We start from the raw sequence: 15,018 nt of genomic DNA, 5'->3' as shown, positions 1-15,018 counted from the left end.
TTCCTCAAGTGAGTATTAAATAGCGAGTGTAGACACAACCGTTTAAATCCCCAAAAGCAGACAAAAAGTTAGACACGTAAAAATGAGAGAGCAGCAGAGGGGAAAGCGAGATGCGACCTGGATAAAGTATTCTTCTTTCGTCGTTCCCAATGTATCACCAGATTCCGAACTAGTCGTTCGGAAGCAAGGGAGGTTCCTGCACTACTGTATAGGCCGTGATCGCTGCAGCCGCCCAGTCTGTTTGGTGGGTTGATGTGGGACTGGGGAGATGTGACTTCACAAGCTACGTTGCTGATCGAGCCAATGCGATCGATAGACAGACCAGTTGCCTTGGGACAGCCGTGCAGCTCGGCGGTTGTGAGTGGCTGAATATTGAAAAATTGTCCCGCTCCCATGCAACTGAGCTTGATCGAGTGCTTGGGCTCTCCTCCAGAGTAGGATGCCGAAGCCTCCGTGTGTGACTGGAGTGCCAGCAAACTCTGGCTGCGGGAGGACTGGCGCGTAGATATATGCAAGCTAACTCAGTGCCGGCGCACCTGGGGAACCTTTACCTTCTAGCAGTGCTAGGTGAAAGGCAAGGACAGCGCAAGAGCAGATGTCTTTTCCGAGGAGTTGAAGACGAAGCGGGAGGGGATGCAGCGCAATACCGCAAGACAATGCGGAGGGCCACTGGGGGCCGCCTGGGGGTCGCCTTAGTCCATTGCCTGACCAGCACAGATCATACTACGATCTGGCAACATGGATCTTCCCCTCAGTCACCACAAACAACTGTGACGACGGTGATGATCACATCCATCACCACCAATTGCATGGAGCTATTCGGTGGTGGCCGTCTTTCCTTCATGCATGAGGCGCTTACACGGCGTCGCTGATTCGCCTGGCTCAATTCCGTCCGATCAATCACGGCCCGTACTACCCTTCGGTTGAGAGGGCCTGACTATGCCTCTTTGGGCGATATCGATAGTGGCAGCTTGGCAGAAGCTTCACGATTTGGTCTTTTGGTCTGGGCTTCAAGTTATAGACGCCCATCATCCCCGAAAGCGCTTTCTGGCACACAATTGCCTCGTGGTGGCTGTCAGGTACTACGGCAGATCGGCAGGAGGTTCGAAAAATAGCATATATTTCATTCATGGGTATGTAGCAAACTCCTAACGCGCCCCCTCTGCAGGTGTCATTATAGTCCATCCATGCCATTATCATCATCATCATCCAATTGCTCTCGAGTCTCGAACACCATATATGGAGATTCCGTTTCAGGACTCCCCATAATACGACGCCATGCGTCCTCGACGTCATCCAATATAGAGTCGTCAAATGACAAGTCCAATGATGAAGACGGCAAGGCACATGAAGTGCTAGACGCCAGGTTTGAAGTTGAGGAACGGGACTGTTCATAATACATCTCGAAGAGAACAGCATCCTGCTCCGAACCTTCCGCGTCTGCACGTGGAGCATCCGCGGATTTTAAAAGCTTTGACAGAGCTGCTTCCAAGCGCCCTTTCGGGTTCCGAATATTGGTGGTACTGGCGTATAGCACATCTTAAAATCAATTCATGTTAGCATGTCTTCTGTAACGAGGAGCATAGTTAAAATGTAAATGAGAAGCATTCATCAGACTGTCAGAGGTTGTATCTTCAAGGGGTATCAGACAATGTAGATAAGTATTCGAGGTTGAATCATCATAGAATGCTTGCATAGTAACAAAATGAAAAAGAGTTGAGCTTACACTGTCCTTGAGGGCACTCCCCAGAGTCACTCGAATGCACCATGATAAATATCGGGTGCGTCGAGCTTTGACCATCAACAACGACCGCATCGGCCGGGAAGGCGACGACTGCAACCGCTGCTATCGGGGCGCCTTCCACGGTTGAAACGAAGAGAGACGATAGGTCGGAGGAAACGATGGCGACGAGCTTGGAAACCGTCGGGGTGTCCGAGTTTATTTCTTTGATGGCCTTATCTTGCGAAGAGATGTAGTACTCTGACTGAACAGCCTCATCATTTGTCAATTTGAGGCTAACCGCGGTCGACCCAGTGTCGGCGTCAGAAACGCCGGTGCCCAGAACATAGACAGCGCCCCCAACAGCGCCAGCTCTGCATCCAACCTGTGCTATCTCTGCACCCCCACCCCATTTTGGGACTACTGCCCCAAAGCCAGGTCCAAATACACCAATTGACGTAAGATGTCTCGCAATCCTAGGCAGGGCATATCGAACAGATGTAACTCCCGGGGGTTCCAATGACAGAGTCAAGGCAACAAGATATGTCTGCATAGATGGAGGCAGCTGGAACTGTGACGACAGAAACTCCACGAAGGGAGTATCAGCATGGGTCTCCCATACACCTGTCTGGTTCTCAAAGTCAACCACGAACTTGATGAACTTCATCAGTCCGCGCTTGGCTCTGACGTCAATGCTCCTGTCCGAGAAGATATCTTCTCGACCATTCGGCATGCGCTTCAGCGTTCCAGCTTCATGCGCAGCCGGGAAGACACCAGAGGTATTTTCATATAACCACCAGTTCCCCACAGCCTGGAACTCCAGTTGTCGGTAGACTTGTGAAGATACCAGCTGCGAGACGAGCTTGGATCTGGCATATATGATCTGCGGCGAGAGTGTAAGAGTGTACGCCCGTGAAGGGGACAGCTTCTTCGCACTCGACGTGCTCGTTTCTGCTTTCCGCAATGACACCTTTGAGAATGGCGCGACAGGGGTAGCTAAACTAGCATTAGTGGACCGAGCTTCAAGTAATCTTCAGCATCATAACGTACCTGCTAAGCTCACCGCCCAAGCCTCTGCTTCCTGTAAGCTGAAGGCAGCTTCGGAGCCACCATAGTAGTTATTTCCATCGACGTGAAGCACCTTCTTGTCCGATCGCGACAGAGCCCTTCAAAGGCTGCGTCAGTCAGACATGACACGAGCAAAGCAAAGCAAAGCTAGGCCAGAGGCACTCACAGTGCCAGTAGAGACTGCTGCAGTCCCGTCCCCTCAATCACGACATCCCAGCTTGTACCAGCGAGGGATTCCATGGTTTTTGGATATTGAAAGAAAAGAGAAAGGAAGAAACAAAAGTTTGTGGGAGGAGTTGTAGGCAACGAAGTTTTTCGGATGAGGAATCCACGATTTTAGCGGCATTACATAAGCAAGATGCCCCACTATGCAGCAATATCTTCAAAGTTCGCTTCGGCTGGGGATTTCCTCTTCTTCTTTTTCGAAATTATACCGTTTGACCATTGTGTAGCACCGCGTCTTCTATGGCGATGCGAGATGTGAAGGTCCTTTCATTAGGACTCTTCGTTGTCGGACGGGAGACAAAACATGCGTTCCGTATCTACTGCTCTTGAATTTCACCTGACAGAGTAGTTCGAAGTGTTCGATACAGTCCTTATATCTCGTCAAATAGAAGCAATATATTACCGTTGGTCTACTGTATCAGCCTCCTGCTTGTGCCTATTGTCGGCCGTCATTGATATGTGCATCAATACGCTGTCCGCGCCAGGGAATTGGGGTTACAGCCGCATCAGACGTTCGCACCACAGCCACCAAACGGCCAGCCTCGAAAACAGACCTAGTGATATAGCCATAGCTATAGCTCGCATACATACGTACATTGATGTTTCCGCAAGCTATAGCTTCCCGATGTGAGTCTGGGCTGGGTTCGGCACAGTAGAGTCGTCCGTTCAGCTGCATATGTTGACCCCTTGGCACCCAAAACCTCGGATTCATGTCCAACGAGATAATATAACTCGGCGGGCACCGTATTTGCAGCTTCTGGTGGTGTATAATATGCCGTGAAGGAGCCAGACGGGACACATCTAGAATATCGGTGATCTGCTGGATCATTGGTCTTGCGGGGGTGAAGACCCCAATTCCCCGCACTCTCCAAAGTTTCCCCATGTCCGTTTTTCTGCCGCACTCTTCTAGCCATCCCACAAATTATATCTCACGTAGAACTTTGAAACTGCCGTAAACGGCCAATGAAGGAGCTCATGAAATAAATTTAATTTCTCTAATATTTTAGTATGAGCTACTCTGCACCGTGAGCTTGCGTCCGTATATCGGAGGAGAAGAGAGACTACTAACCATATGTGGGGGATCTAACTCTTGTCTGCCCCGCACATCAACCGTCATAAAGCTTCCCATTCCCAACAATAAAGCTTCTCCAAGCCAAACTTCCTCAATATCACCAGAACTTACAATTGTGCTTCCATTAGACTTCTCCCCGCCTCTCCAACCCTCTCAATCAACGGTGTGCTAAAAGAAAATCCACTCACCTCAATCCACCACCACCCCGCCATCATGGCCTCAGCACCAGAGCCCCAACAAAGCATGACCAACATCCAACCCACCTCCCTCACATCCTTCACCCAGAGGCTCCTAGAAGCCAACTCTGTCTCCCCCGCGCACGCAGCCATCATCGCCAAAGCCCTCGTCCTTGCCGACCTCCGCGGCATCGACACGCACGGCACCCAACGTCTCCCCTCCTACCTCGCCCGTATCCGGAGCGGCGTCCTCTCCCCCACCGCCGAGCCAGTCCTAACCCAAACCACCCCCGTCGCCGCACACATCGACGGAAAAAACGCATTTGGTTTCGTCTCCGCCCACCAGGGTATGGAAGTCGCCATCGAGGCAGCGAAGGTGTATGGTATCGGCATGGTATCGATCAGCCACTCCAACCACTTCGGTATGTCCGCGTGGCTAGTGCAGCAAGCTCTCGACGCCGGGTTGATGTCGTTGGTCTTCACGAACTCGTCGCCGGCGCTACCGGCCTGGGGCGGGCGCGAGAAGTTGATGGGTGTGAGTCCCATTGCGGCAGGTGCGCCAGCGGGTAAGACGAAGCCGTTTATTCTAGATATGGCGCCCAGTGTTGCGGCAAGGGGGAAGATTTATAAGGCGCTGAGGCGGGGTGAGAAGATTCCGGGGGACTGGGCGCTGGATGGGGAGGGGAGGCCGACGGAGGACCCGGCGGAGGCGTTGAAGGGTGTTATGCTACCGATGGGGGGCCCGAAGGGGAGTGGGTTGGCTGTGATGATGGATGTGTTCTCTGGGGTTTTGTCGGGGAGTGCGTTTGCGGGAGGTGTGACGGGGCCGTATGATCCGTCGAAGCCGGCGGATGTGGGACATTTTCTTGTGGCGATTAAGCCGGATTTGTTTATGGATTTGGAGGCGTTTAAGGAGAGGATGGATACGCTGTATCAGAAGGTCGTTGGGAGTGAGAAGATGGCGGGTGTGGATAGGATTTTCTTTCCGGGAGAGATCGAGCAGGAGACGATGGAGAAGAGGTTGGCTGGTGGGATTCCATTCGTACAGGCTGAGATTGATGCTTTGAATGCAGAGGCAGAGCTTGTGGGAGTTGAGAAGTTGGAGATATAGGTTTTATGGAAGTGATATGGAGGAGGTATTCGAGAGAAGGCTTTCGGAGCGACGTTTGTATCTATCGTTGTTCAGTAATAATTAATGAATCTATACTATTTAACTGCTTCAATCTCCAATATAACTTATCTGAGAACAAAGAAGAACTCCAGAGCTGGTCATTACTATCACCTCCTGGGCTATTTAATGTCTTGCGATGTGTTTTAGTTGATGAACTTGAGCGCTCCTGGGTGTGAATAGTTGCTCGATGACGATATGCCTTGGGAAAGAGTGGAAAAATGAGGGGATCTGGGCATCGCAGGGGCATCGCGGACACAGTTCGACAAAAGAACAGTATATAGAGGCATACGTCAGAGCAATACAGAGCCACAATCGCAAAGAGTTACAAGATTATTAACATCAAAGCACACAGAGTTCAAAGGGATACTGTTATTCAAAGCATGATTGAATCAGAGTAATATTCAGCAATCCAGCTCAGTACTCAGAGCCGTCAGCTACAAGCCCAAGCCTGAAAAAATACAGCAAATATGCGTTGTTTTTCCATCCGTATCCCAAGCTCAACCCTTACCTCGCCCATAGCACCAGTAGGCCAAGTCTACGGAAAATTTGGCCAGGAGAACCAAACCCACGGTGAATTCTTTACACAAGACTACTCACCGCAAAACCTCCTCCGAAGCCCCTTACTCAACAACAAAAAAAATTGCTACACTCCGTGCCAAATCTGTCCCCTTCTCAGTATTCAAACGGGGGCCCCCAGTTCTCGTCCATCGATCCCACACCCTCCTTAGGACCCCTCCCCCTCCTGCCCACTTCCAACTGTCCTACGTAAACCCGCCCCCCCCCCAACTCCCCAACAACAAGGAAGAAGGGCAACGCAACCCCTGCCCCCCTCCCAATCCAGCCACCACTTCTCGCTATGCATTCGAATCCGGGCCCCCCGCCGCAAATCCTCCATACACCCACCCCAATACGAGTGCACAAATCAGAATGCTGCCAAAGCGTGCAGCCGAACCGGAACAGTCGTCCTGTCATGCCGCCGCTGACTCCACCAAGGGGTCAGAACATAACATAACAGAACAGGCAGGCAGAGAGAGGTGGGAAAAAAGCAGGCAGGTTCTCCCGAAGGGCACGCTATGGTGATGGGGATGTCGTTTCGACAAGCCCGGTATAGGGCCGCGGCCGTTACATGGCAGCGTGTGTTATGTCTCGCCACCCCACAACGCGAGGCCGCCACTGAGGATCTGGATGGACGCCATCGGGGCGCGGGGCGGTGCCAGCGCGCAGTTCTGGGTGGGAGGATGGGTGGGTTGGTGGGTTCTTTGCTGTGTGCTGCCCCGTTGAGCGATGGGCAGGTACCTAGTGCCGTGGTACTGGTTTCTTGCCGCCCGATCCAGCAGTGCGTGTGCACAGCAGATGATTGCGGAGTATTTTGCGATCAGGGCGGCGATACTGCCTGTTGCAGTTGGCGCCGCTTGGAGAGGCGCCCTCGAGGGGGGGTCTTGTTTGGAGGCTAGATTTCGATAGCCGACCAAGAGGTGGGATAATAGTATCTGCGTTATAACCCGACATTAATGACTCCTGTGCATAGTGGTGCCACAAGCACATATTGTCAATATTACTCTCATCACTAACTCACTAAGTCGTCGCCCTAGCGCCACGGACCCTCTCACAACGTGCTCAGCGCCGGTAGAAAGCGTGGCGAGGAGGTACCTCTAATAACGGTTGTTAGTTCGCGCTACAGAGAATATCCTGACTGAGTTCCTCTATATCAGAGCTTGTTAAGTCAGAGCGCGAGGAGAGATAGCCGGGCACGTCCATCGTCTGGATAATCCCACTGCCTCGGCCTCGTCACAGTAGCATTTGAGACATGTCTTTTGTGATTGAAACTTGAATGGCACACAGGAAGCGGGAGGCCTACTGTGCGGAACATCTTGGAGCGCCGTCCGGCCACGTTTGACGCTTGCCCACTGATGAGGCGCCGACTCTAAACTGGGGGGAGCTGGCTTGTATCGGCCTGGGCTGCATGTCAAGCAAGCAAGCTCCCGCCCGCTGTCCCCCGAACACATTCAAGCATTGTGCAGAAATAGTGATAACCTGCAAGCGCCGATATCCTGTGGCTAACACAGCCATTCAGCGCCTCGCGGGTTTCAAGTTTGACAATCCCGGGGAGTCGCACAACGGGATAGCATGCATACGCAGACTGTGGACCCCATGTCTTCCTCCCCTACATACGATTCAAGTGACAGTAGAAAAGCAATATAAATGACATGTGACATACATACCAACAAACTATCACATTCCATCCCATCGTTCAGCACATTCGTGAAACGCAGGCGTAATCCAATTGGTAGTAGAGGCGTGATGGTGTGTCCCCAGTCCCAGCTTTCGACGCGGAAACATCGTCCCAACGAAAGCGAAGGCGGTTCGTGCTCTAGTACAAACCCCATAATTGCACCCTGGGCAGGAGCTACTGTGCGGTAAGCTGGACGAAGCTGTGTTGCCGACAGAATGGTATGACAGAAGGGAGTCTGAGCTTCCGCAAAGCTATGGGCAAGGGATGGTGCATGGCTGCTGATCATCAGAGGGTCTGGGCCGCCATGGCTTGTACTAAGAATGTATGTGCTTCCCCCTTTTGGACGCAGCGCAGAGCATTACTGCATTCTGCTCAAACTGGACCGGAAGCACCATGCATACATATGTCTTGAAGACTTGAAATTGTTCATAGTTGCCCTCATCGTTAATTGCAATTAATTCCGCTCTCTGAGGTCAATTTGGCGAAGGGAAACGCTACCGTTTCGGGTAGGGATTGCGGCGATAACATATCATATTATGATATAGGCTAAGAGGAGAACCCAGAAAGGTCAATCAATCCTACAAAACAATTTCCTAGTGCATACATTAATATTGTCCGCTGAGGTAATAAAGAGAGTAAATTAGAGTACCTCCCCCTTACCTCTCTACTGCAGCTAAACGCCCTGTCGGGACTGTCATGAAACACATTTTGTCGATGAGGATCGCCCACGTTGCCTTTGTAGCCTCAAAACAAGGGTGACTCTCCGTCCCCAGGAGAGAACCCTGTTGTTGCTCTTGGCGGGGGCCAGAAATCTCAATGTGACTGAAGGGGCCCTAGGAGTTGGAAGGAAGTATGGAGCACAGCGGACGTGACGGCATACACCCGGTTGACTGGAATAGGAGCTAAGTGAGACTGAAGCTGTTCAGAGAGAGCTAGAGCTAGGGATAGCATGCGTGTAAGCTCTCCACAGCACTAGCAGTGGAGCTCTACCTGTAGGGTATAGGATGTAGAGACAAGGAGTAATTTAGCTATGTAATCCATTACCTCTTTGAGGCAATTATAGCGTCGGAGCGGCGTTGTGGACATATGTCGGTGTAGGGAAACAGGGAAACAGAGCAGAGCTGTTTTGCTGTGATAGTTATCCTAACACAGCGTCGACACTCCGTTATTTTTCTGACGGGGTGAGGTCCCCTAGGAGGCCCCCTAAAAAGCCCCCCCATCAACCTTGTCTTAAGTCTGTGACACAGTGAGACATTGTGGCGCACCGGGTCTGTTAGCGGCTCCACGGGACGGACCTTAGGACGGGCCTTTCATCTCAAGAACGGGTAGAGGGTACAACTAGAGAGAAGACAAAATACGGTCTACGTAGTAGTATAGTACGGTAAACTATGGATGGAAAGAAGCAAGTTGGGGTATCTGATACTTTACGGTGAGACAGCTGTGTGAGACTTGCAGGAAATCACAAAATAACGTGTACTTCCCGTTTCTACATACGGTGATAATTTGCACGGCGGCAGTAAATCAAGAACAGAATAGTACATATAGCAACAGCACAATACGTATGATAATTATAAGTATGCACAGTCTTCTCTGTCTCTTCTCTGCCCAAATCATGATTCCTGTGATTCCTGCCTAAGCAAAGCCACTCTACGGCCTCTCCGGTGCACTGAACCTCGTCGAGCCTAGCCTCCTTACTAACACTATCAACACTGCATTAGTAGCATGTACAGTTCAATACACCACATCCCACTACAAGCACCCAGTGCAGTAGGGTAGAATAACGGGCCAAAGTACCAGTACCCCCCATCATCCCCCCCTCCTCATCCACACCACCTCCTTGACACGCCTCCTCCGAAATGAGCGGCTCACATCGCCCATGCCTTCGGGGCCAACGCTACCTCCCCCGCTGCGCCCCACAGCGTCCCACACGGGGGCCAGAGGGACGAGGGCAATGTGCATCTCACGTGCTTAACGGGGACGATCTTATCTGGCACGCTCCCGCGCCGGCGTATCATTGGTCGAGATGCGGATCTGCGCTGCAGGTAGATGATCCGCGGACGACTAGGGGGACGGGTGGGGAGGTACTGGTACTTGTGAGGGAGACGACATCACACACGTTTTTTAGGGGGGTGGTAGGGTAGGGGATGGGTGAGGGTTCTTTGCTCCGTTTTTGGTCGGGGGGGATGGATAGAGTACTCTCTATTCATCGCCATCCAGATCCATGGAATTATGCTAGGACCTGCAAATTCGTGGGGGTTGAGCTGGGCAGGGCATCGCAGAGTCAGGGCGTCGCAGGAGGACCAGGACAAGCAACAGTACCTGAAGCACAACGGACGGGAGGAGAGAAAAAAAAAAGCCAAGTGGCGTTGTGGGCAAAAAAGGGCAAGGAGGAAGCTACCCTGCCGCTGTGCATTTTTTGTGCGATGGAACTTTCTGATACGTCACAAGCATTCCACCATCCAGAGCGGCTTTTTACAGGCAAGGCAAGACAAGACAGGCCTTGATGAGGATCCTCCTATGCTCTTTGCCTAGATGTGCATATGTCCAGCGACGGGTAGGATGCTGCCGTCCGGCACGCAGCGGTGGACGAGACATTTGCGGAGTGCCTTGCTGATCTGACGGCGCTGATGGGTGCGTTTTTCAAGTTAGGGTTGGGAGGGGATATGCTCAGTGCTAATGCCTTTGATGAGCGGTGCATAAAGTGCAAATGGTGGGTCAGATGTGGTGTTTTTCCTTTCAATATCTTGGATATTGTGTCCTGTTGCCACCGATGTGTGCTCATCAATTGTGCTATATTGATGGTGTGCTGTGAGTGATGCCATGGGATTAGGGTTAGCATCCTCCAAAGTTGAGAGAGAGGGACTTCCTTTTCAATCCCTTCAAACCAATCCCTCTTAATTTAGGCAAGCAAGTCCCGGGCCACCGTTCGAGTGTACCAATCGAGCAAGCCGCAACATAAACATAACTGGGATTGTCAAAACTATGAGGGAAATATCCCGACCCAACAACCACCTCCACCCCCCCCCCCATCCTCGACTTCTATTCTAGGAGAGACACCCCCATCCCATCCCGCCACCACAATCCCACACACCACAATGTGGACCATGTTCCGCGGGGGGGCGAACCAGCAACGCCGCCCCATCAAAAGGCCAAAAATGGAGTCAAGCTTGCTGCTACCTGCGACCTGCCACCGCGAAGGGTCGCAACGGCAGCTAGCCACCCTCCCTTCGGCACACCGATACTGGTTCCCAAGTCCGCAGATCTTTGATCTGCTGCAGTTGCAGCGCAACAGGGCCCTCCCTGCTCGCCTCTTCTCAAAGATACAGACAGACAGACAGACGGCGGCGTTATGTATGTATGTACCCTGCCGGAGGAGGATTGTGCGTGTGTGCACGCATGTAAAAATATCGCCGCAGCAACCAACTCGTCGAGCTGGGCGACAAAAGCAAGGAAAGCAGCAAGCGGTATTTGTGATATCGAACCCCGAGGGACCAATGAGTCGTAGACGCAGGAGGCCATCACCAACAATACAAGACACCGAGGAACATGTCGCGGGAGGGAAGGACAGCGCCGCCTGCAAGGTGCATCCTGTCTGTGTTGTCTCGCGTTACACTGACTTCTCCCATGTCCTGCCCTGCCCTGTTGTAATCAATCAAGCAAGCAGCAGGCGAGCAGTGGGCCTACCGATCGACAACACCTATCACCACCCCCTCGTCGGCACATACATACGCCCCATCCAATCCAGCTACCACCAAAACCGACACGTCCCAATCGCTAGGATTGCCAGTGGTGGTTTGGCTTGGTGGGTGGCTACCTACCAACCCCGACGACGCCGACACAGTGGCTAGAATCAGCAATGTGGGCTCTCAACGGCCATTAGTGGAGCGCCTTTGCTGCAATCCTGTTGATTAACGGAGTTCCTCCCTACCTGCCTGTCTGCTCCTCGTCCAATGCTACCATACCCCCCCCCCCCAAAGGCCTTCTAAGTGGCCCTCCTCCAGCACTGTGGGGGACGGGGCGACTGGCGAGTTGCTTCCGGTCCTATTCCCAGTATATGTCGAGTAGTTGGTGCTACATCACTCGCTTCAACAGAATATCCGCTGTAGTCAGCCCACCATCGTAGTCGTAATCGCTGTCGCTTGAGGGCCGGGGGTGTTCCATCAGCGGCCAGGAGCCAGCCTGGGAAGTAAGGGACAGCGAGACAGAGAGGGAGGGAGGTGACGGGCAGATGCGTACGCCTCCCCGTTTCAGCGCCGTGCTCCCTTACAGGTCATGTCATGTCTCTCTGGCTGCCAGCGGTTTCTCGCCTGCCACGGTCATGGCATTTACAAGTGGTGTGAGTGAGTGAGGGGTTCGTTCCTCCACAGACAGTAGTACCCAAGCGAGACCCGCGAGGCGTTGTCTTGTCTCAACTGTAGGCTTTTTTCTGACTGAAGACTTTTAGTCCCTATGCGTTTAACTAGCTAGCTTCGACTAATAATTCGGTAATTCGCCGACACAGTATCTGTCTGTCTGTACCTAGGGGTGACGTATTGCCCGTCGAGCAAGCGTTTGGGAAGGGCTTCATTCCATCTAGCTTGCTACTCTCTCTCGCCACCACTTCCACCGAGCGCCCCTCATGCCCCATGCTGGGCCCCCTTCCCATTTCCACGGCAGAGGACGCGGCATCTCTGGCGGCTTTCGCGGATCCTGGGTTTGGGTTCGTAAGGGGGCATGGGTAGGTACGTTGTGTTATGATATCAGATTCCTCGCTATGATCGTTACAGCGATGGTAGTCTCGGATTCCGAACTTCCTCCGCCTAGGGCAGGGGAGGTGAGTGGGGGAGGGGAGTACAGAAACACCCGGCCGGGCTCCGTATTACATGTATTATAGCTGGCCGATCTTAAGGACTTGGGCATGGAGATAGCGCAGGGGAATAGGGAACGGGGGAGTCGAGTCGGTCTCAACCAGCAAAATGGCATAAAAATAGAGACTTTATGTATGTATGTGGAAATGGGATATGTTTGCATTTCTTGTGAGTGATTAAATTTTGTGTGTTGTGTTGCTTTGGTAGCTACCCCTTGAGCCCCCCCGTGTGTATCTGTATCTGTTGCTCGTCACATCGCTGAATCGAGAGAAAAATGCCGCCCTGGGCGCTCGTTATCGTATGAACGCTTTCTCGTGAGAAAAACCCAAAGTCTCGTTCGTTCGTAGTCACTAAAAATAACCCCCCCACCGTAATAGCCCATTCTTTCGCCATCAAGTAAAACTCCCAATTTCTTTGCAGTTATATCATCTTCGCCCCGTTTTTCAACAGAAACACCGCTTCTTCCCCAAAAAGTTCAATCCAACAGTGCGACCCACTTCTCAAACGCCTCCCCCCTGCCCAAGCCCCCGTTTCGCCGTTCCGAATAACAATAATATGTCAGATAGATAGAAAAAGATGATTGATCGCTTCGCATCCCCCCATTCCCGTCTCCGTCGCATGTCTCAGCCATCAGCCATCAGCAAATACCACCGCCATGGCACCCCCGCTCGTGGCGCTTCATGTTACTCCGCACGCTAAACTTCTTGCCACATCCGCGGACGGGACAGCGGAAGGGCTTCTCGCCCGTGTGGCTGTGGCTGTGGATCTTGAGGCTGGAGGGGCGCGAGAAGGCTTTGTTGCAGGTTGGGCAGATGTAGCGGTCTTGCGGGAGAGGGAAGCAGGAGGAGGAGGGGGCGATGTAGTGGTGGTGTTGCCAGGGGTTTGTGGAGGGGGGGGTTGTGTACTGTTGTTGGATTAGTATAGGGATAATAGAACTGAGGGGGATTTGACGTACGTTGAGAAGTGGCCGTTGTTGATAGTATACTCCATTTGGAAGAGGAGCATTTCCAGACATAGGAGGAGGATAGTAACCGTTCATTTGCTGTGCTGGTGCCATAGGGTACGAAGATTGAATACCATACTGCGGCTGCGACATAGGCACGGAAGCTCTCCGCGGTTCTGCGCCTGAAAACCCCTCTCGCTCTGGGTTAAATCCTACGTTGCCAGCGGGTCCGGGTTGAAAGCTGTACGCTGCGGGTGTCGACGCACAGCTGTATTGCGAGGTGGATGAGATGGATGAGGACGGGGAATGGCGGCTTTCGGGCGCCGAGTCAGGGTGCGTGGGTGGAGTAAGTGGGAGCGACTGTCGCGGCGTCGTCGCTGCGCTGGATGATGTGTAGTGTGCGGAGTTCTTACGACTATCGGACGTATGTTGGGACACTTGTGATGCGTTAGATGGGGGGTCAAGGGAGGAGAACTGAGGACTTACTTGGACGAGACTGTTCTTGTTGCTGAGAGGGATTGTTGTCTGCGATTCCAAGAAGGCTTGATATTGAAGGGAGAGAGCATTTTGCGATTTCCTCCATCGGAGGAGACGGCGGCGGTTGAGGGACTTGGACGTATGAGTATAACTGTGCTGGTTGTGCGTATGATCCTGCGAAGCTGCCGTCGTAGTACTCTGGATACTTCTGTGCCTGGAACCTTTGCTGCTCAAATTGCTCCTCTGAGAGATAATCCACAGCCATCGGTTGTCTCACCTTCCTCCCGTGCACCAGATTCGAGAGATTCATTGCCAGGAAGGGTTGGGAAAGGTAGAGTAGTGTAGCAACTGTTGCGCCGAACAACGCGCGGACGAAGGCTATCTCTGTCCGAGCAGGTCTGCCTTTAGAAACGGTAGATTGCGATCTATGACGGAAGACCAAAGAGTAACCGGATGACAAGTAATGTCTGAAAGGTGGGTGGCAGAAACTGATAACAACGGCGTCTATCAGGTCCACGGACGTTGGTGGTGGACTGTGCACGAGTCGCCGTACGGTCCAGGTGGAGGACTTGTAGAATTGATTAGAGGGCGACAAGATACTAAAGCAGTGATGTCTGAACCAGGAGTCGCTTTACTGCCTCGCAAACGGTTCTGGTTTCGGCTGCGCTGTTCTCAAAAACCAGCAAGCAGCGCTTGATGAGAGTGAGAGCCGAACTGTCGCCGCTGAAACGACCCGCTCGTTCAGATCAGTTGGCTCCTTTGAAGAATAATGCCCTCGAATCTTTATTAAACTGCAACGGCTGGCGATAATCGACCAGAAAGCGAACAAGTTGAAGAAGGGTAATCAGATCGGATGGTGGCAAATCCAGAATGCAGTGGTGGTGGCGGGTTGAGGTTATTAGCAGGCGAGATTGCACCTTCAAGAGTGAGGGTAGAGAGAGACTAGGGAGCGACGTTTGGAAATCGAACGGGCGTATTAAATAGTAACACAAAAAATAATTGTTTAGAGAAACTCGGGACTCGGGGGATATATAGTGAGTGGTTCAATAAGGTATTGTTGGAGAGGACGTTTGTGGAGTTGGGAAG

General features: G+C 52.3%; 4 protein-coding genes across 4 annotated transcripts; 2 read left to right on the top strand and 2 right to left on the bottom strand.

Moving 5' to 3' along the window:
• Nucleotides 1–1,174: 1,174 nt before the first annotated feature.
• MRS6 (Rab proteins geranylgeranyltransferase component A) lies at nt 1,175–3,028 on the bottom strand (the record flags this gene model as incomplete). Its single annotated transcript, XM_018272207.1, has 4 exons — nt 1,175–1,539; nt 1,727–2,716; nt 2,771–2,886; nt 2,955–3,028. The coding sequence occupies 4 exons, from the start codon at nt 3,026–3,028 to the stop codon at nt 1,175–1,177; spliced, it is 1,545 nt and encodes a 514-aa protein (XP_018132980.1).
• VE01_02700 (uncharacterized protein) lies at nt 2,877–5,478 on the top strand. The gene has a single exon (XM_018272206.2). The coding sequence runs from the start codon at nt 4,299–4,301 to the stop codon at nt 5,370–5,372; it is 1,074 nt and encodes a 357-aa protein (XP_018132979.1). The 5' UTR covers nt 2,877–4,298; the 3' UTR covers nt 5,373–5,478.
• A 4,300-nt stretch (nt 5,479–9,778) lies between these two features.
• VE01_10754 (uncharacterized protein) lies at nt 9,779–10,380 on the top strand. The gene has a single exon (XM_059464206.1). It carries the CDS (start codon nt 9,810–9,812, stop codon nt 10,167–10,169), a length of 360 nt encoding a protein of 119 aa, XP_059320189.1. The 5' UTR covers nt 9,779–9,809; the 3' UTR covers nt 10,170–10,380.
• Nucleotides 10,381–12,677: 2,297 nt separating this feature from the next.
• VE01_02699 (uncharacterized protein) lies at nt 12,678–15,018 on the bottom strand. The gene is made up of 3 exons (XM_018272205.2): nt 13,942–15,018; nt 13,468–13,892; nt 12,678–13,416 (listed from the first exon to the last, which is right to left on the bottom strand). The coding sequence occupies exons 1-3, from the start codon at nt 14,240–14,242 to the stop codon at nt 13,150–13,152; spliced, it is 993 nt and encodes a 330-aa protein (XP_018133068.2). The 5' UTR covers nt 14,243–15,018; the 3' UTR covers nt 12,678–13,149.

This window comes from Pseudogymnoascus verrucosus (assembly GCF_001662655.1).
Source record: "Pseudogymnoascus verrucosus strain UAMH 10579 unplaced genomic scaffold scaffold_8, whole genome shotgun sequence".
Taxonomy (NCBI): domain Eukaryota; kingdom Fungi; phylum Ascomycota; class Leotiomycetes; order Thelebolales; family Thelebolaceae; genus Pseudogymnoascus; species Pseudogymnoascus verrucosus.
Note: the sequence above shows the minus strand (reverse complement) of the source record. Positions and strands in the feature narration are given on the sequence as shown.